Below are 22,648 nucleotides of genomic sequence, written 5' to 3' on the forward strand. Positions count from 1 at the left end.
TAATCCCCTATTCATGTTATGTGAATCACTGATTTAGTCTCTATTGTGGACCATCCTTTTGATACTTGAGTATTTGGACAAGCGGAACAGGTTTGACAGGCCCCTTTGTCTACCTCTCTGTTTGTAAACAAACGAGGAGGTCGAAATCGTCCTCCTCGCCGAATACGAAAGTCAGCGTAATAGTACGGCACTGGGATTAAGGGTGTAAATTACAAAAGGTGTTACATAACAAGCATCTATATGGCCATGCAGAATCATAGGTTATGTGTGTACTGTAGTACATTGTAGCATTGGGAAATTTGCCTACTGAATAGAATGCTAAAATGCACAAAAATTAAATGAACATCTGGGAAAAGTTAAATGATATTTTTTTAAAATTAAATGCAGGCTTTTTGCTAATCAATGGTTCATTGGATGTGTTCGCCCTCTCACGATGCGTCGCAAATTACAAATAATTGACGCGTCATTTCAAACGGCATGCGTATTTAGCCGATAAAATTCGGTATGCATAAAATTTCATTTTAAAAGGCTTAATCTTGTATATGTTGTTGCTACCCTATGGCGATTACAGATATGGCAATGGCATGCATGCGCTCAGCTACATGCAGTTTCGGTCAAAGAAGAACGGCACCAGGGCTGTCAACTTTTTGGAATTGCTTGGCGTGAGACAGAGGCGTACCGGGATTTGCCGACTCCAATGTTCATTTTGTACCATGATTATTTGAGCCACGGCGCTCGAGAATGCGAAAAGCGGGAGGGGGGGGGTAGGAGCAACAAATTATTCATGACGATGCGTGAGATTTTACTCATTTTCCAGCTTTTTGCGTGAGATTTACTACCTAGGCGTGAGATTATACTACCTTGGCGTGAGACCGTGAGAAAGTGACCCAATGCGTGAGACTCACGGCTAATGCGTGAGAGTTGACAGCCCTGAACGGCACTTGTTTACATTTTGAGAGCGTGCACAGTGTAAACTAAAACACGGACGTGTGTTTCTGATCGGTGATTCAATCGTCTGACAATCATAACAACATACGCGGTAATCTGATTGGCCGATTAAGCGTCAAAATGTCGCTCATTAACAGGGCGCTTAAGCGTCAATCTGAGTAAGGGACTGCCGTTCTTCTCTGAAACTGAGTGTGGTTCAACATGCATGCACGTACATGTATGTCATGTATGTATGTGTACTGTGACAAGTAAGCTTAAACAAATTTTTGTGTACTCACTTCATCAAAATTGAATTCACTATAAATCCATTATAACTTGACTTCGACGAAAACATGTAATTGAATCAGGCCTTATAGTTAAATATATAGACCTAGCCTTTCAAGCACATGACACTGTTCACTTTCAAGTTTCAACTCTTATTATTGATAAAACCGCCACTTCGCAATAGATAGGATGTCGCCATTCTTATTTGATTTGTTTTTTCTTGTTGCACACCACTATACATGCAAAAATCCTCATTGAACGACATGTTCATATTGATGATTTTGTCAATGCTGATGGGAACTACAAATGAAATTTGGTATCAAAATAAAGCTATTCATAACTGATAATGTTATTATATTATCTGTATACCATGCTAATCATCAACTTCTTTTAACCATCAACCTTACAACCCCCTCCCCACCCCACCCCCATTTTTTTTCCATTAAATCAACCTGTGGCGTGTTTCACTAAGATGTACGTAAGTAGGGTTCCTACGTGCAGTATTTGGCGTTACTTACGAACGGTCTTTTACGACTGTTCGTAGCCACGTACTGTACGTAAAACTGTTTCACTTAACTCTACGTGGCTGCGACTCTACGCAAATTCCGATTGGTTTTAAAAAGTATCATTAGAGAAACGGCGAACGAGGATGGGGTGACGGGCGCTCTCTGTGTGTCGTCTGCAGTCTGTGTCGGTGTTAATTGATTGAAAGCCGTGTGTGTTAAAGATTGGTGTTTTTCAGTGATCATACCGATGCAATCTACAGCTACATCTACATCTACCATGTCTACAGGAGTACCGATCCCGGTGCTCGTAGACAAGCCGGTAATGGTAAGCCGGTATCTATTTTACTTTCTAGTTGTTTCACAGCAAGAGTCAAGACTAACACGATGAACATGTCATGCATAACATGTATGATGGTACTTCCAAGTTCCATCATCATCATCATGTCCATGGACATGATCATGATGATGGATGTACTGACTGATCCGTTGAATGTACGGGTCCGGGTACCGTTTACAGTTGACGCGCATATGCATCACTGCAATTACTGAGTAATGATCGGACAAAATGTCATCCGGTACACATGATCATGATGATGTACAATACACATGATGTACATGCATTACTACATGTCATGCATGTACTATTCATGCTACTTGTCAATGTCATGGCATGCCATGGTAATGTAGTCAAACTCATGGTAGTAGTGTTTCACGATTAAAAAAAAAAATAGCCCCACTCTGACTGTTCCCTGCAGGCCGGTACAAAATTTAATGACAAGTTGATTAGTTCCCGTCTCCCTCCCGACGACTTCCCGGCCCCCCTACCCCGGTGAAATTGTTCCAGCCAAACTTAAAAAAAAGTTTTGTAAACTCACCGTTTGGCGCACCGCATATCATGCACTTGTCTTGGTTCATGTTATTTTTATAGGGCCAATAAGCTCCTTCAAACATTAATAAAAAGAAGTCGTGCCGATTCCTTATGTTAAATAGAACCATCACCTGCTCACCAGGGCAGGGGTATATAGCTTTGTTCGAAAATTTCTAACCTTTGTATGAACAACCGACGACGCCGATAGCTTGTGTACAGTAACTACCATGGGGGTCCATGTCGTGCATGCATAAAAGATAGATTTTTCGATTAACCTGGGTAGCTTTAAGGCCCAAAAGTTGGGGGTTGCATGTTTTCACATGTTTTTCACTCAGAGCTTGCAGAAAATCTAAATACATGAGCTAGGTGAAAATTAAATCTCGGGGTGAAAAATATTTTGCAGTGTAGTCAGGGGTAAGACTAGAGTAAGGTCCAAAAGTAGAGGGTCAGTGTTCACCCCCGAGCTTGCACATTCCTAATATATGGAGGGTGAAAAATTAATATCTTTTTAATTTAGGGGGTCATTCACCTCCGATGGGGGGTTAACACTACCCCCAACTTGCCCAAGGGTAGCGCTAAGTTGCTTTTTGGGGTCCCGGACCCACCAAAATAGAGTTCGGACCCCCTGTTTTTAATTTTCTGCAAGTTCAGGGGTCCCTGCAGACCCCCAGTTTTTCAATCTAGCGCTATTGCAGACATACTATTTATGCTGCATTTGTGCAACTCGGACTCACCAAATTCTACTCCGGACCCCCTACTTTTTAATTTTCTGCAAGTTCAGGGGTCCCTGCGGACACTGGAGTGTTTAGTTCTTGCGCTTCCCCTGACTACCCCTGACCTAAACCATGACATTGAATTTTGGCTTTTGCATGATAAAATTGTACGGTAATCATCATGATTGGACGTCAGGACAGAAATCCTCCATATTGAAATTTAAGCTCCAGCAATGCGATGTTGACATCATGAGGTGATGCTTGCCAATTTTTACTGCCTGCTTGCGTGCTGGTGGCGCAACTTGAAGTTGCATGCTTGTACGAAATATTATATACGGTACGGTATACCGGGTATTTTAAAAGCCCTCCTAATAGTGTAAATAAGCTTAAAATTTATGTTCATCAGTCATGTCCGTGTCCGCAAAAAAACAGACATTGAAAACATTAATTTACAGTACGGTACCCCGGTAATGCGATGGGATTCTCTCCAGAAACCTAAATATTTTATGTCATCATAAAGCTGAAGGAAAACAAATTTGCAACCTGCAAGTTGGTATACAGGGTGCTACAATATCAAATTGGGTTGAAAAATTACATTTTGGTTCGAAAGGTATAATTTGTGTTTCTCTCTTATTTACTACCGGTACCATAAAAACCTGTTCTGCTAAAACCTCTTTACTAGGCTATTAGATGTGCTAATAACATTGTAGGCTTTCAAAAAAAAAGCAAACTTATAATGATGAGTTATGTTGCCTTTAGAACTGAGATACAGGGTGTTCAAAAGTCGTACATATTTTTTATGATTTTTTTGACATAATCAGTCAAAACTTTTTTACTCCATGTCCTACACAAAATCCAATCTCAAATCTGAATTCCTCATCAAATTTCCTGCAAAAAATGTTAACATTAACATAAGTAGGCCAACTAGTACTACATGTACTATGACATTCAGAACATTTTCGAGCATAAATACATGACAAGTTACGTATAGGTAAAGCAGGGGGAAGCCTAGAACCCATGACATAGATTGCAGCACACTTGCAACAAATCAATTAGCCTAGCTTGGAGTAAACAAGTCGCATAGTAAACTAGACATCAATACCAAAACAATGCTAGTATGGTACGGTACATAATCCATCTCAATACCTTGATGGGTTACACCTGGACCAAAACAAGTATATTTAAAGCACTGTAGGTTACTTTAAGTCCCGGCTTTAGAAAGTATGTTTTCTAAACAACATTCCAATGTGTAGACTTCTCCGTAGTCCACTTGCCATTGTGCATACTCAGAATTAACTTAGCATTTAAAACTCCGATTGTGTGCACAATTGATAGATTTTCCTGATCTATTCAGTCACCGTCGCCCTCAAAATGCGACTATGGCATATTCTATCCAATGTGCGATAAAGTACAAATAAAGCACAATGACCAGAAAAGTACATTTAAAGCATACTGAAAAAAAAGCACATTTAAAGTAATGTACCCGGTACTTTAATAACTGTTTTAAATTATTATTTATACATTATACAGGACTGTATTTCTAGTGCTCAGCAACCATCAGAGTGGACATGGCCGGCCTCAATGAATATCTTTGTAAGTAATTTAAAATAATTAAGTTATTTTGTACTGAGATTAACAGTGATCTCATTCTATACTCTATAGTTGTTGACACTGTTGATGTAAATAAATGCTTTTGACGAGATAGTGATTGATTCAGCAAAATAGGTATATACAATATAATTCCAATTTGTTGAAAAATCAACAATCAGGATTTATTGACAAACAATATTATTAAAATTATTAAAGCATTTAGTCATAGTTTCCTAAAGGGGCATTTTTTGATCCACAGCCTCACCCCCAGTCCCCACCCACTTTTCCTGCCACAAATCTTTTGCAACCCCTTTGCACATGCCATATTTTGGGATTACAATTTACCCCTGCCCAATTTTGTACCTATTTCAGTACAAGTGCATTTTTTGTACAATTTCTCCTATTTCATACACAAGATAATGATCTAGTTGTCTAGTTAAAATTATTTGGTCTTTTCCTCCTTTATTCCCAAAAGTACAAGAATGGAACACAACAACCGGTGCCTCTATTGGAGGTTCAGCAGCCCATGTCAGTCATGTCACAAGTAACAGCAACATCAGTTCAACAGCCGCTGCAGCCCATCTCTCAAGTAACAGCAACATCAGTACATGTTGATCAAGAAAATGAAAAAGATGGAGTGTCTAAGTTGCAAAAGGTTAGTTTTATATATAAATGGCATTTTTCAATTATAGATTAATAAACGCGTATCACTTGTAGGGAGTGAAATTGTACAATTTCTTGAGCAACAAGCGATACACATTTATCAACCTATTTCATACACGACTAAAAAAATCCTGTGATATTTGCAATTTTATAACAAAATTGTCACTAAAAATGTGTGAAAATGCAAACAATTATAAATGCATCCACCCACAAGAAAAATGAACACGTCCGAAAGCAATGTGTACTGCGCCCGTGCAGTTATACAATATTTATTCATGGCTAGTAATTTACTAATGCTTGCTCTAATTGGTTCTCACTAGCAAGTGGTGTATGAAGTATAGGTTAATACATGCGTTTCACTTGTTGGGAGTGAAATTGCACAAAATAATGCACGCATGCTGAGATGTTGATGCATCGAATGCACCAGCCCCAAAAGGGGGAGTGCATTAAACACATCAAAATGAGTGATATAAAACAAATATTAACTGTCTTAAATTTGTGTAAATTTGTGTAATGGTCGAAATATAACCACGAGGTTAAAGATGTATTGTTCCATTCCACTCGCCGTTCCGGCTTGTGTATTGGAACAATCCATCTTTCACCTTGTGATTATATTTCGACCATCACACTCATAGACAGTTAATATAATTATGTATACTATACGATAGGCCTGTCTGTCATGGTAGCGGATACTTCCTACCATTCATTTTGAAATGAACAAAACTTTTTAACATGGCATTTGGCTAAGGGTCTCTTTCTCTTAGGTTCTGATTCTTTCTTTATTCTACCGATCATATAATGAGCCATGTATGTTTGTCAATTTTGACGAAATTTGGTTATTATGACTATTGGGAGTGCCACATGAAAATGTCTGGCGCAAATGTCATGTTAAGATCATTGGGCCCCAAAACATATAAATTAGCTACATTTTAATGGGGCTTCAACTTCATCAATGCTGTTGTTTTCTTCAGTTTCTTCAACTCCTCCCCCCCCCCCACCCGCAGAGGTGATATAGTGTACTACATCATTGTAATCTTGTTTTCATTTTGTTTAGGTGACCCAACATGGACGGAAACGGAAGGCAAAAAAAACCGAATAAGCCCTCAGGAGAAGCAACTAAAGCAAGTGATAAAGACTCAGAGAATAAGGTAAATTAAAAAGGGACAGTTACAAAGTTTAAAAACTAGCACAATCTTACTATAAATAGGGGAATGTTGTATCTATGTATGTATACATGTATCTATGTATCTATCTATGTATGCACATAAAGGCTCTGTCAGTTTCGATCCAAATGTCACCAAATTCATACGGGAGATCGAGGAATATACGGAGACGGTAATGCGAAAATTTGGTTGAAAACGGTCAAGAATTGGCCTCAAAATCAGTGGAAATGTGGTCCGTTGCTATACTAGGTAAACAAAAAAAGGAGTCAGTTACTAAGCTAGCCCTGCGCATCGCACGGGCGTATCTAATGCCAAGCCGCTCGCATAGCGCAGCGATACCGCGCGGGTAACGCAGCACTACGCCATGGCACGCGTAAACGACGCAGAGACATGAATGATATTAACGACCGTAGCGTAATAAATACGGGCTTGTGATGACTATTTATGACTGTTTTTGCCTTCTAAAATATTGTTTTTATGTCTTTTAATCCTAAAAATCTTGTACATTTATATCTTTGTTTTATTGCTGTAAAGCGCTTTGTGATCGCTTGATGTATTGCGCTATATAAAAATAAAATATTATTATTATTATTATTATTATTTACCTTTGTTTGGCCAATCCATTTTAGCTATACACTACAGGATTCTCATGAGAGTAGTGCTGCTACTCTCGAGTACCTACATCGGCGACCAGGCCCTTGTGGCCCAGGAGGCCAGCTACAACTCGCAAATAACTCTTGGCGTAGGTACTTTGAAGGAGATACCCTTTGAAGATACTCCGAGTAGTAGCCGCAAGTACCATTGTAGGAGAGGAATCTTGTAGTGTAGTGATTAGATAATTGGAGTCACTAAGGTGATGAACATAAATACAGTTCATAAATTTGCAAGAAAAAGAAGAAGAGAGGTATTGATGAAAATCATGTTATTTTGTAACATTAATTTCTTTTATCTTAATTCATTCTTGCATTTTCTTGTTATTATTCACAGAAGATCAGAAAGCGAGCACCCAACTGGAAAGAGATTGAAATCACAACTTTAGCATCCTTTGTTCAAGAACATAAGGCCCTCCTTTTTGGGTCTAAGAAAGGATCAGGTCGTGTGGAAACTGTAAAACGGGAATATTGGGAAAGGTTTGTATTTTTTTAAGTGATAAAATGAAAAGACACATGTAGGACAGTGGAGGGGGGGCAAAATTGACCAATTCAGCATCGATTCTACGCCCTCCAAGCGCTGAAAGTCAAAATTTTCGTAATGCGCTTTGCATAATCAATTAAAAGAACATTTTAAGGTGGCTGTGTACTCTCAGACATGCATGTAGTAAAAGTGCAATAACTTTGTAATTATTCCCGCAAAATATATAAAAGTATACATTTTTATGAAGGCAAGACATCAATAAATCTTAATATAAATACAGATTTGGGGTAAAAACAACAATTATGAAGAAAATCACAAAAAAGTGAGTTTTTGGCAATATTTGTTAGGTACATCATAACAAAAAAAACACTCTTTCCATAATATTTTATTTTGTTTTTAGCTCAATCATGAGGCTCCATTCCAAAAACGTTATTTTTATTTTTTTTGATATTGGCCTTATTTTTTGAGATATTGACCATATAAGGCATCAAATTGAACTTTTTAAAATTCACAAACGCCTATTTGCACAAAATGATGCCTAAAATCATAAATAGACCAAAATATAAAAAAATGAGAAAACCGTTTCTTGAGTCGATCATGCTTTTTACGATGATCATATTTGCTTACCTATAGATGCTGTATTTATTGAGTTATCGTGTACCTAAATCGTCATTTTACCGAGAAAATGAACATTGAAATAATGGCCGTTGAAGTTTAAAGTGGTCACATTATGCACTTTCATCGAATCTTACAGGAGAATGCGGCAGTTTTCGTTTTCTACCTTATATAACGTGAACATCGGGTAAATCCACAGCCCCTTGAGAAGTTTGAGCGAAATCCATTCATAACTTGATATTTAAATCGGGGAAAGAACTTGAAAAACCCACATTTTATCAGCTAAAACGGAGCCATTTGACCGCTAGGTTTTTTGTGAAATCAGTGCTTCCGCAGTGCTTCCATAAGATGCGCCGCGCATGTAGATAAGCGTTGCGTATGCGTAGCGTATTTGTGTGTTAACAAATTGCGCGATCACATAACGCGAGGCGCTGGTTATGCGTGTACCCTGCTGGTACAACAAAGATTTTCTTTCCTTTTCAATTTCAAATACGAGTGGAATAGTGAAATAAAATCCTTAAAATATTGCAGTTGGAGTTTACAAATCTGGATTTTCATTCCTTGTATTTATAAAAAACATAACAAAGTACAAACTTATCAAAAAACTCAATTTTGCGAAAGAAACCATGTCTAGAGTACACAGCCGCGTTAAGACAGTATTCAATTACTATAGTAACCAAAATTAACTAGCGGTAGGCCTTATTTGTCCAAATTACAATAATGGGTGGGGGGGGGTTATGGTATTCTCGGTTGGGGTAGGGGCGCCAATTTTTTTTCTTGCCCCGGGCGCTCCCAACCATAGTTACGCCACTGATGTAGGATTTTACTTGCAATAAAAAATGTGCTGGATGTATATTTTGTATGAATTCAGAATTGAAATGCGTAATAATTTATTCATAACTTATGAGAATTTTGCATTGTTTGTCTTACTCCTAGAGCGGCAAAAGCCATACGTGTGGCGGGTGGGGAAGCGAGGGACTGGTTGAACGTGAGGCATAAATGGCGTGACCTCAGCACGCAGGCCAATAATCTCAATACCGAGATAAGACTGACAGGTATGTATGACTATGTATTAATGATCAATCATTGTTTACATTTGTGAAATTTGAGTTAATATTTCCATATGGCCATGGTTTTTTTTGAAAAAAATTAAATGATTTAGGGATTCAAACATTTTTCACCGTTGTTCATCACCGATTAACATTTACCTGCTACCGCCAACATAAGAGAGTTTATGTTCACGCATGCGTTCCAGCACTCATGTGTAACAAGTATGCGTGACCTTGTGTTCGCAGATCGCTAAGTATACTGGACTGTGGATTCATCACGGATTAACAATGCTTGACTCCTGTACAAAGGTATAGGAAGAGTTGTTGAAAATTATATAAAAATGAAGATGAATAATTACACTCTTCACATTGAGCTTGTTTTAAAGCATAGTTCTTAATAAGCTAACAAACTGGCAAGGGGAAGGATGTGAGGACACAGCACCATGAAAGTCTATGGAAAAGTTCCTGAAAATTTGATGACATACACTTTTTTCCCTTGAGTTGAGTTGAAAACTGAAATCCACGATGGTCTCAATGGGTTTCCTGGCCATAAAAACTAGGGACAGACACCAAAATAACAGCCACAGGGTGTGTATAAAATCACTTCAATCCCTTTGAGGGGCACACAAATGTTGTTTCTGATGTCAAATACCACTAGAAACTGTTAAAAAAACCTTTTAGCAATTTTGTTTGGGTCAAACTGTATATTTACCAGTATGCCTACTATTTTATTTCATTTCAAAGGTGGAGGTCCAGTCCCAGAATCGAAACCTTACCTCATGGATGTGCTTCAGGCACAAGCCAGAGAAGTTAGGGATGGTTTGCGGCCACAATCCGCTGAAACATTTGCACAGGTAAAACAACTATCAAAATAAAGTAGCAAGCACTGTGCATTTTACAGTGTACATGCTCTGAAATAATCTGCAAGATTTTTTGGTTTAACATTACTTTTATTTCTGAAGTCACAAACATATTCTATGCATAATACAAGAAGTTCAAAAAATTGTTGCTCATGCACTATTAAGGAAGTAAAGTTACTGCACTAATTTTATTGAATTTTGTTATAAATGTTAATGGGAAAATATCACATTAACTTTTCTTTTCTTTACTTCAATTGCAGTCTGCGGTTGTTAATGTTGTCAGTGATTCATCACAGGTAAATATCAAAGTTGTGAATAGAAAATAGAAGTATATTGTTTTGAGACCCAACTGTGTATCTATCGCATGATATAAAATAGATACCATTACATTAAGTGAAACAATGAGATGGAATGCCCCCAGGGGGTCACTCATCACTTGATCTGCTACGCATCCGCGTCCAAGAAAAGCGGAGAAAAGGGCATGTTTTCACAACACAGCGTCGTTGACGTTTTTTTGAAAAGGTGTATTTTTTCAGAAAGCATCACCATTTAGGAGCCAAATTTAGCCAAACCTTTTGACGCTTAGGTGTTTAACAGCTGAACCCTTCGACGTTAGGGTTAGGGATTTTGGGTGAGTAAATTGATTTTAAAAATGACCACTTTATAGCTCATTCTCCACTGATAACTGATTTTCTGCGCGGAACCAATGTCATTCAAAAATAGCTGGCCAGAGCGCACCATTAATATAAGAAAACCATACAATTTGTTACATATGTACAGCTGTACAGTTCATGGTGTGTTTTAAGTGGGTCGAAGACATATGCGATTGTAATGCCCATGGCCATTCTTTGCAATGTGTATTCTGCTATAGTACATAGACAACTCATTATGAGCCTACAGTGTACAGTAGGAAACCTGTAAGCAAATGGATGAAATGGGATATTTATCACCAGGATTTAATATAGACCTACTGAACAGTTTAAAATGGCTATGATCAAGTATTGAAAGAATAAGGAGAAAGCCCAAAGCCTTGTGTAAAGCTAGACCTTATCCCCACATTACCCTGTCCTGTAATTTGATACCAAGAGCGCACACCCTAGACATTCCACAAATAACATTCGCAACCAGGATCAGCTCCCGAGTTTCGTACAGGTTACCAGGAGACAAATTAGCAGTGAGTTCTATGTCCAGGGGAATTTCAAGCTAACTCAATTTTTCCACGAGAGCGTACTAGGCACCGCCACACAGTGTCACCGACCCTATATCTTCATGGCAGGAATCGCCATGGTAGGTTGAATCCACAGCCACAATTAGCCATTTGGTTCAAACCTTTAAAGCTCTTTAAAACTAATAATTAGTCGAGGGACATAACTAAGGCTACTCACAATAGCCTGGTAATCGATCTTGGTTGTGCGTGAATAAGCTTGTATCCCATTTAGGTCAATGGTCACCGACTTTTATACTGCCTACAGTGAGTGCAGCTGTACTACACGCTGTAGTCCAATAAGTCCATACAGGACCAACGCAATATAAAATTGTCAGATTTTGAGTTCAAAGCGCACGGCCAATTTTCAAAGCGCATTCTAGCGACTCTCAGATCTGTTCAACACGTATTTTCAAGTGTATGAGACCACATCTGGTTTCTTGAGAAAAATTCATTTATGGAGATATTCATCAATTTCTAACCCAGTATTCAAGATTTTCGTCTGATATCAAAATCGTGCATAGCAATTCACGTGTATCGATCCCGTGTATTCATTTTAGTGTCTCTGCTCCACCAAATAATTATTAGCCAGGCGGTGTCGGTGTGCGCCAGGGTTCGAACCCGCAACCTCTCGCACCATGGTAGAACGCCTTATCGATTGAGCTAACTTAACAATCCCACAGCATTGTTATAAATCAATTACATTTTCAAAGATTATTGTATTATTAGTTTTTCAAATTTCTACATTTTTCTCTCTATGCAGGAATCTATGTCGCAGGAGAGGGAATTCAAGTAAGGAATGAAGACAAGCAGCCTATGCGGGAGCCTATGGTTGGTTTTCAAGGTTCCATTTACAAGTTGAGAGAAAAAAGTAGAGGTTATGATTCAAATCCGAGACATCTTGAGCAAATTGGTGAACAAATAAGTAATCGTGGGACAAATTGTCTGACATTGGTTTTCAAATGAATTTTATCAATTGAATATTTTTATATTTATTTTACAGCTTTAACAATACTCGAATAATTAACGAGTAAATTTCTATAATATCGACTGTTCAGTGCCAGTAGTGGGCAAGTTAAATATAGCTGCCATGTGAAAATTTGGCAATTTACAAACAGTTTATTGTACTCATCTACACATGGCAGCTATTGTACTTACCACTTCTGGCACTAAGCATTCGATATGACATTTAATTAAAAGTTTTATAATTATTGTACATTGTGTTATAAATGAATTTTATCAATTTGTTTAAGTACATTTATTTATAAGTATTTCTGAACACTCCTAAAATGATGTAATCGGATTCAAATTGCAATTCACCATTACGGACAATATATTTATTTACAGTTTCAACAAGCAAATGAATTTTATCAATTTGTCAATATATTTATTTACAGTTTCAACAAGCAAATGAATTTTATCAATTTGTCAATATATTTATTTACAGTTTCAACAAGCATCCTTTGTATATATTTATATTGATACTTCTGGCACTGAGCAGTCGATATCACATTTAATTAAGCTTTATAATTATTGTACATTGTGTTATAAATGAATTTTATCAATTAAATATATGCTTCAAGAAGCATCCTTTGTGCCAGTAGTGGGTAAGTTAAATAGCTGCCCTATGAAAATTTGGCAATTTACACACAGTATATTGTACTCATCTACACATGGTTTGCCCAGCTATTGTACTTACCCACTCCTGGCACTGAACAGTCGATATGACAAATAATTAAGCTTGATAATTATTGTACATTGTGTTATAAATGAATTTTATCAATTGAATATTTGTATATTTATTTTACAGCTTCAACAATACTCAGATATTAACGAGTAAATTTCTATAATATCGACTGTTCAGTGCCAGTAGTGGGCAAGTTAAATATAGCTGCCATGTGAAAATTTGGCAATTTACAAACAGTTTATTGTACTCATCTACACATGGCAGCTATTGTACTTACCACTTCTGGCACTGAGCAGTCGATATGACATTTAATTTAAAGCTTTATAATTATTGTACATTGTGTTATAAATGAATTTTATCAATTTGTCATCATATTTATTTACAGTTTCAACAAGCATCCAATTTGTATGATATTGAGTGTTCAGTGCCAGAAGTATGTCAAGTGCAATAGCTGCCCTGTGAAAAATTGGCAATTTACACACTGACACAGTATATTGTACTCATCTACACATGGCAGCTATTGTGCTTACCACTTCTGGCACTGAGCAGTCGATATCACATTTAATTAAGCTTTATAATTATTGTACATTGTGTTATAAATGAATTTTATCAATTAAATATATGCTTCAACAAGCATTCTTTGTGCCAGAAGTGGGTAAGTTAAATAGCTGCCCTATGGAAATTTGGCAATTTACACACAGTATATTGTACTCACCTACACATGGTTTGCCCAGCTATTGTACTTACCCACTCCTGGCACTGAACAGTCGATAGGACAAATAATTAAGCTTGATAATTATTGTACATTGTGTTATAAATGAATTTTATCAATTGAATATTTGTATATTTATTTTACAGCTTCAACAATACTCGAATAATTAACGAGTAAATTTCTATAATATCGACTGTTCAGTGCCAGTAGTGGGTAAGTTAAATATAGCTGCCCTGTGAAAATTTGGCAATTTGCAAACAGTATATTGTACTCATCTACACATGGCATCTATTGTACTTACACACTTCTAGCACTGAGCAGTTGATATGACATTTAATTAAGCTTTATAATTATTGTACATTTTGTTATAAATGAATTAAGTATTTCTGAACACTCCTAAAATGATGTAATATGATTCAAATTGCAATTCACCATTACGGAGAATATATTTATTTACAGTTTCAACAAGCATCCTTTGTATATTTGTATGATATTGAGTGCTCAGTGCCAGAAGTATGTAAGTGCAATAGCTGCCCTGTGAAAATTTGGCAATTTACACACTGACGCAGTATATTGTACTCATCTATTGTACTTACCACTCCTGGCACTGAGCAGTCGATATGACATTTAATTAAGCTTTATAATTATTGTACATTGTGTTATAAATGAATTTTATCAATTGAATATATGCTTCAACAAGCATCACATGGCAGCTATTGTACTTAGGGATGAAATCAAAACTTGACCGGCGGTCAACCACCGGTTACAGGCCGTTCCGTCCGGTTTCCATTGCTTAGAATAGTAGCAAATGAATTTTATCAATTGAATATTTGTCAATAAAATTTCACATTGTTGATAATACAGTATTATCATTTCTCAGATATTATGTATCATTTATTTCAAATCTTCATCTGCATTTGGAGACACAAATATTGTCTCAATATATTCTATGCCAAAAACACTTTTCGTGTATTTGGGTATTTCCAATTACCATTTTTGACCTCAATTCAATGTGAAATGACACCATTATATCAGCTGATATCTGTCACCACACATGAAATCAGGATGCAACAAGTAATGTCTTTAAAAAAAAGACAATGCCATGGAAGAAGTGCATGTTTCCTAATTTTACTTGCAATGCTAGTAATTTTTGGCGTGTGGCCCATGCACAATTAACCGAGTGGGAAATATTGTTACCACCAATGACATACTAGGGAATTCTCAAGAATTTTCATGTTGAAAGCTAAATTGAAAAATGTGGTAATCAGGTCTACATTTAATTCATACTTGTAACCAAGGGATCAATGGAAATCCCCCTAGGTTCGCAACAATCCAACAATCTATATTCAGACTGCCATAAGAATGTTTGCTGCACAAGGGTGATCGTAACCAATTCATGACAATCCTAATATCAATAATTGTTAACTTTTATATGACCTTGATATCAATATCATTATCGTAGGCCTATTTATAATGCAGATATAGCCTTGACCCAATTAGGGTTCCAATTAAGATAAGCAAACATTACTGGGTAGATAATAGGAACTGAGTTTTTCAATCGGCAGTGTACAAATGTCAAACTTATTATTATTATTGAACAGATTTTAATTGTTGACAAAACAAAATGTATGTTTGATATATCAATTATTTAATTGATAGCATCTTCTTTAAGTTCCATCCATAAATAATCACGGAGTATTATCAGTTTACAATACCAGTGTTTATGTTCAAATTCCCAATTAGTCATGGTGTAGTATACATGTAGGTTATCCGATTCCTACTATGTGAAAAAAATCATTGACAATTTGGGCACGTCTAGCACTTCCATCCAGAGTCTCATCTAGTATTTGGTCTTGCTCATCTGGTTGGATGTCCTGCCAGTGGTCCAAATGTGGCTCTTTAAGCTTCTGTGCAATCCTAAACAAGACACAGCATGCGACTATTATATCACATGCAAATCGTGGGTCCACCCGCGCCTCTCTGCAGAATTGGGAACTTGTTCTTTAATTGGCCGTTTAGCTGCTCAATTCTCACCCTGGTACTTTGATGTGCACTGCAAAATAAATTGAAGTATAAATTGAAAAAGCAGCTTAATCACGGAGCCTCTAATAGTAACTTGGGTCCGAGATAATAACTCGGGGTCCGAGATAGTAACTCGGGGCCTCGAGATAGTAACTCGGGGTCCTAGATATTAATTCGGGGGTCGAGATAGTAACTCGGGGTCCGAGATAGTAACTCGGGTCCCCGACTTAGTAACTCGGGTCCGAGATAGTAATTCGGGGCCCGACTTAGTAACTCGGGGTCCGAGATAGTAACTCGGGGTCCGAGATAGTAACTCGGGTCCGAGATAGTAACTCGGGTCCGAGATAGTAACTCGGTCCCCGACTTAGTAACTCGGGTCCGAGATAGTAACACGGCCCCGATTTAGTAACTCGGGCCCGACTTAGTAACTTGGGGTCCGAGATAGTAACTCGGGTCCGAGATAGTAACTCGGGTCCGAGATAGTAACTCGGGTCCGAGATAGTAACTTCGGGTCCCCGACTTAGTAACTCGGGGTCCGAGATAGTAACACGGGCCCCCGATTTAGTAACTCGGGGCCCGACTTAGTAACTCGGGGTCCGAGATAGTAACTCGGGGTCCGAGATAGTAACTCGGGCTCCGAGATAGTAACTTGGCCCGACTTAGTAACTCGGGTCCGAGATAGTAACTTCGGGGCCCGACTTAGTAACTCGGTGTCCGAGGTAGTAACTCGGGGTCAGAGATAGTCATCACTTGTGGTCCGAGATAGTAATTCGGGTCCGAGATAGTAACTCGGCCCCGACTTAGTAACTTGGGTCCGTGATAGTAACTCGGGGCCCGACTTAGTAACTTGGGCACCGACTTAGTAACTCGGGGTCCGAGATAGTAACTCAGGCCCCGAATTAGTAACTCTGGGTCCGAGATAGTAACTCGGCATATTGCTTGACCATAACGTTTTGAATATATTTAAAATGTTGGCTTATACGTGGGTCATTCAAAAAGTTCTCATCGTGACATCTCTGTAATCTTACGTACCATGGTTATAGGGAATTTCCATAACCTGACCACCTTTTCTGACTACCTTTTCTGACCACCTTTTCTGACCATCTTTTTTGACCATCTTATTTGACATTATTTTGATGTTTGCTTCATTGTTATTATCTTTATTATATTAACAAGATAAATGTTATTCGATTAAAATGTTGGTTGGTTGTTAGATGTGTTGGCTAAAGTTAATACAGATTTGGTACGTCGGAAACGGTCTGAAAAGAAAGTCTGATTAAAAAGGTTGCCAACATCTATGTGGAAATCATAACAGGTTTATTTCTGAAAATGATTCAATTGCTTTTCTTTCTTTTCAAATAATTTAATCAATATCTAATGCTTGCAGATAGTTCAGTTTTACTGGGTATCATAGTCTTTTGCACAACAAAACCGGGCTTCAATTATAACAGAACACTGCAGGGCATGCTGGGGGCACTACTGACCTGTAAATGTAATTGGAAAATGTTAATTTACGATAGACTTCACACATAAATAATTAACACACTTACTTGTTATATGCTTCTTGACCAGGGGTGGCTGGTTCCAGAAATGGGGTCATCAACCAATTTCGTAGAGGGTATCCTGAATCTCCAATGAGCATGCCGTCCCGTTCCTCTCGTTGAAACTGCTGTCCAATGGCGCTGTTGCGTAAAATACGGGAGTCATGGGTTGATCCAGGCCATCTGGCGACGACATTTGTTATTCTGTACTTGTGATCGCACATTAACTGCACGTTTATGGAGTGGTTACTCCTTCTGTCGACATAGGCGAATTCGTTTTCTCCCATTTTTGATCCTGTTGATGTAAAAGTATTAATGCATAGACTTATAATTTTGATAAACATCAAGTTCAAAAAGATTATGGACTGATACCACATAACTTTAAAAAACACGCTTTTCAGTAGTTTTACCTTGTTTAATGGTATAATTATCAATATTTTGCATAATACGCTGATGGGGCAGGTCCGCCCCCAGTTTGGGGGTAAGTCCGCCTGGGGAAGATATGGGGCGAACATGCCCCACCCTCAAAGGGCGAACGTGCCCCTTGTGCACATTTTTGTATTTTCTTCAGGGTATGCAAAATACAAATCGAATAAGGAGTTTATAACTGCATTAAATCTTTGACAAATCCCACATGTTCCCAATACAGATTTCCATTAAAACCATCTGTATTTATGTATCAATGATAATACAACATTATTAATGCAAGAAAAAATTACGTTTTGGTGTAATTGTTTTGTTTTGGCTGCAATTCAATGAACACGTCCCTATGTCGCGTAGCTCATATGTGAAGTTTATAATGACCTATGTCACCTAAATTTGCCATCACCAAATTCCCCGATAGCCGTAGTGCTGAGAAAAGGGGTGGGCGAACCTACCCCTAGGGCGAACACTCCCCGCTCTCCCCTACAGATGATTGAATTTAGACAGAAAATCCACGCAAACACAAGAATGTTATTAACATGCCATGTTTTGCCGCTTTTCGTCAAACGTCTACATGGTCTACAACCATGGCCAAAATGTGTTGGGACACTTATGGAAAACGTACACTATAGTATGACCTTATTTCCGTTATTATTAACGTGATAAAGTGCAGGTTTCTTTGGTGTCAAGCCTAGACACTTTCCTAACACCCCAACCCTCCCCCTTCCCCACCAATCAATATTGGGTGCCACAAGGCTCGTGTGACCAAAAAGTCGGATTCAACATTGATCGGGGGGAGTGGGGGGCTTATTTACATTACCCTATCAAACCGTCCCAACACTTATGGCCAGCATTGTAGGCTATGGCACTTAACATTCGAAAGAAGCAGTGGCGTACCGTGGCCGCTCCTATCCCGGGGGGCTGAAGAAAATTCAATTTTGCCGCCCCTTCCCTAACAGTCCGAAAAGGTTGACCCAAAAAAAATTTCGGTGGTTTGAAAAAGTGAAGAGCAAAAAAAAAAAAAGAAGAAGGATTTTAGGCACTAGCGCCCTAAAAGTAACAAATTTTGATGTATACCGTCGTTTTATCTTTTCAGTTTCTGTTTCCGTTTTTGTAAGTCATTGTTATTCTGAAGTGGTAGTCTCGCAAGTGTGACCAATCTTTTATTCTAGCCTCTATTGAAATAAGCTGTTTGGTACTTTAGAGTTAACAATGAAGTCAGATTACAGTAACTTACTGAATCCCTTGCGTTTTCGTATCTGAAAAAAATACTTACGGAAACTGAAAAGATAAAAAGACCCATAGTACCATTTTTTCAAAAAATTTTATATTTTTTCAATTTTTTCCGCCATTTTTTCTTTGCTAATTCGTTTTGCCGCCCCTTCGTTTTTGCCGTCCCTGTTTTTGCCGCCCCTTCTTCCGCCGCCCCTTCGTTTTGGCCGCCCCCTGCTTTGACCACGGGGGGCTGGCGCCCCAAATACTCGCATGAGAAGCTCCAGAAGATTTTGAATAAGTTGGGGGGGGGGGCTGCTCCGAGGCGCGAAACGCTAAGAGTATGCGCTGGAGGGGTTTGAAATACATAAATTTTTACAAGAATTATATAAGAGGCCTACCTTGCATTTTGTATAGGTATGCCTACCCAAAAATTATGAATTTTATCCTAAAATTATGAATTTTATCCTAAAATTATTAATTTTACCCTAAAATTATGAATTTTACCTCAGATTATTTGGGGGCCCTATGGTACTTGGTCCCCAATCAAAATTATTCGTGGGGGTCTCCCCGGTTCCGGAGCCACTGGTCGGGTTATGTAAAGGTCATAAATATCATTTTCAAAATGTTTTATAATGAAAAACACACCATTTTAAAAATGTAGACCTAATTGTAAATTTTGAAACCTAACAGGCCTAATTTATCAACATTTCTAGGCCTATTATGTCCTATTTTGTTATTTATTGGAACGTACACTTTTGTATCAGTGGAATGGGTCGTTAGCAGGCAAATAAAACGAAAAGTAGAATATAAATATAAAATTATTATATACATTAACATGGCAAAAGACTGGCATGCCACCTAACCAGAAAGTTAGGCATATGCAGCAAAAATCAGGGATGTGAGAGTTCCTCTTTTCAGCTCATTTCCTCTTTTTTTGTTGCCAACATTTACGCGTTTTTCTTTTATTTTCAGCCCATATTTGGCGTTTTTACCCTGATTTTACGCTGTTTTTAGTGATTTTCCTCGTTTTTGGTCTGTGGCCTCTCACACCATTGGCGTACGCAGGGGGGGTGTTACGTGTGTGAAACACCCCCCTTGGGTTTGTCTAAAAAATAAAATGGGGGAAAAAGAAAGAAAGAGAGAGGAAGAGAGAGGGGAGAGGAGAGGAGGAGATGAGCATGGCATAGGGTACATAATATCAAATTATCATAGGCCTATAGATGTCTTAACTACCCCACTCAATTTTTTCTCTCCCTATACCCGGTATTGACTGACCGGCAACGTACGTAAATATGTCGATTAATGTTAACACCCCTCCCACACACCCCCACATCCCCATTTAATTGTTAATTGACATGGATAGGGCCTACATGTTAACACCAACACCTATCCATATCGTCACACCCCTACCCCGGCAACGTACGTACGTAAAGGTTTTAATTGTGCAAATTGAGTTCGGGCCTTTTTTCTGTTTGAAGCAATGATTTAAATAGTGTAAAAATTATGCATCAAATGGCTTCAATCGGACCTTCATTTTGCAAAATTTTCCAACTTCTGCAGGAGGGAAAACTCTTGTTCACGAAAGGCTTCATGGACCGTTATTTCACCAATTTTCGGCTTTTTCAAACTAAAATTTTACACACTACGGTGCCAAAATGGTCCCCCAAATCGCCTCAATTAGGTTTTGCAAAGTTTCTTCATTCTGAAGGGGGGGGGACATTCTGTGTAGGCTATAGTAGATAAACAAGTACGGTAGCCATTTTGGCTTCTGCTTTCGACATTTACCAATTTGTAACACAATTTATATTAATAGGCCTACAACTTTAAGTAAGACTTGTTCACGAAATGCTTCATGAACCGTCATTTTCACAAATTTTCGGCTTTTTCAAACTAAATTTTTACACACTAATCATGCTAATAGTAATAGTGCCAAAATGGTCCACCACTCGCTTCAATGAGGTCTTCATTTTGCAAAAGTTTCTTAATTCTCAGGGGGGCACATCCTCCTCAGACACCCCCTGTGTAGTGGAGAAAGAAGTAGCCATTTTGGCTTCTGCTTTCGACATTTACCAATTTGTGTTTATATGTTTAACACAATAGGCCTACAACTGTAGGGAAAACGTGTTCACGAAAGGCTCCATGGACCGTCATTTCACAAATTGTCGGCTTTTTAAAATTAAAATTTTACACACTAATAGTGCCAAAATTGTCCACCAAATCGCTTCAATTAGGTCTTCATTTCTAAATTCCCTCAGACACCCCCCTGCTACGCGGTCATTTCTTTGTTTTGTTAGTTTTTTATCATCACACCCCCTTAAGAAATTCCTGCGTACGCGCATGTCTCACACCCCTAAAAAATGTTTTTGAATTTTATTAACAGTTTGATTTTTTTAATACTTCCATAGTCTATAGGCCTATAGCTCGATATCAAAACGTTTAGGCTGTTAAACGCTTCGTGTTTGCTGGGAACATGGTTAAACTATTAAGGCCTATAGGCCTATTCATGTTAATAACTATTTTGACTTACCCAAAAGATTCACGTGAGTGCAATCAACGGCACTAACAATCCCTGGAAATTGGGCGATACTGTGAAACCCTTCCTGTACCCTCCTGATATGTCCGGGACTGGTTGGAAATTTAATATACCGGTCCCTGCGCCGGACAACGCTGTCAGTAACTCTGTGAAGTATCCTGCTTACCGACGCATCACTAACGCCAACACTTAGGCCGGTGGCCGTAACATTGGCATCTTGGCCGAAATAGTGTAACGTTGTGAATATCTGAAACACAGCACCAATGCTATGACTGCGTCCGGTGTCGGGCTCCAAACCCGGACCAAAGGTGTCGAGCAATGTAGTTATCCCTCTTCTTGTAAACCGATATATGCGGTACATTTGCCTATCACTTAACGTGTCGAGGGATTTGAACGGTCTCTAAAACCCTCTCCCGGGCCAAAGCCCGACGCAACCGGGCATCTTGCAGTAAAATGTAGACTGCCATGTTTAATACATGACAGGATGGAAATGGCGCCAATTAATTAACATAATGCAAATAAAAGTGCTAAACAGTACTTACGAACACCCCTAGGGGTGCTCATAAAGTTACGATTCGTTTATACCATTACGCGTTTACTTACGTGCTGTTTACGTGTCGCAGACTGTTTGTGAAACAAGTTTACGTACAGTTCGTAACTTACGTACGGTTCACGGGGTTTACGTACGGTTGATACCACTTACGACGAGTCGCAACGCTTAGTGAAACACGCCACTGGTGTGGTTCTCAGAATAAAACACTGAGTTTGGAGTTTGATTCGAACCCGATTTGGTGGTGTGTAAAATCAAGATTTGTTCAAGTCTACTCACCACATACTCACAACAGTATGCATTTCTCAATGGGCTAACTTTTTAGCCTGATTACAAGTCTGTCCTTTTAAGCAACAATTTCTCATTCAATTAAAGCATCAAAATAAAT

The 22,648-nt window shown here is 38.4% G+C and overlaps 2 protein-coding genes and 1 long non-coding RNA gene across 3 annotated transcripts in view; 1 reads left to right on the forward strand and 2 right to left on the reverse strand.

Moving 5' to 3' along the window:
* LOC140140517 (uncharacterized) overlaps positions 1 to 1,422 on the reverse strand; it is a 36,573-nt gene extending 35,151 nt beyond the window's left edge. The window contains exon 1 of the mRNA XM_072162276.1: positions 1,227 to 1,422. The gene's annotated coding sequence lies outside the window, so the exon portion shown is untranslated. The remainder of the gene's footprint in view (positions 1 to 1,226) is intronic.
* A 248-nt stretch (positions 1,423 to 1,670) lies between these two features.
* Positions 1,671 to 14,840, forward strand: LOC140141204 (t-SNARE domain-containing protein 1-like). Its single transcript, XM_072163006.1, has 9 exons — positions 1,671 to 2,043; positions 4,830 to 4,892; positions 5,365 to 5,544; positions 6,607 to 6,700; positions 7,703 to 7,845; positions 9,401 to 9,519; positions 10,258 to 10,367; positions 10,634 to 10,669; positions 12,341 to 14,840. The coding sequence occupies exons 4-9, from the start codon at positions 6,617 to 6,619 to the stop codon at positions 12,371 to 12,373; spliced, it is 525 nt and encodes a 174-aa protein (XP_072019107.1). The 5' UTR covers positions 1,671 to 2,043; positions 4,830 to 4,892; positions 5,365 to 5,544; positions 6,607 to 6,616; the 3' UTR covers positions 12,374 to 14,840.
* A 398-nt stretch (positions 14,841 to 15,238) lies between these two features.
* On the reverse strand, positions 15,239 to 22,449 carry LOC140141205 (uncharacterized). Its single transcript, XR_011857375.1, has 3 exons — positions 22,314 to 22,449; positions 17,549 to 17,834; positions 15,239 to 16,029 (listed from the first exon to the last, which is right to left on the reverse strand). It is a non-coding gene; the product is annotated as an uncharacterized lncRNA (long non-coding RNA).
* Between the last annotated feature and the right edge of the window lie 199 nt (positions 22,450 to 22,648).

The sequence above is a fragment of the Amphiura filiformis genome, chromosome 19, assembly GCF_039555335.1.
Source record: "Amphiura filiformis chromosome 19, Afil_fr2py, whole genome shotgun sequence".
NCBI classification, from domain to species: Eukaryota; Metazoa; Echinodermata; class Ophiuroidea; order Amphilepidida; family Amphiuridae; genus Amphiura; species Amphiura filiformis.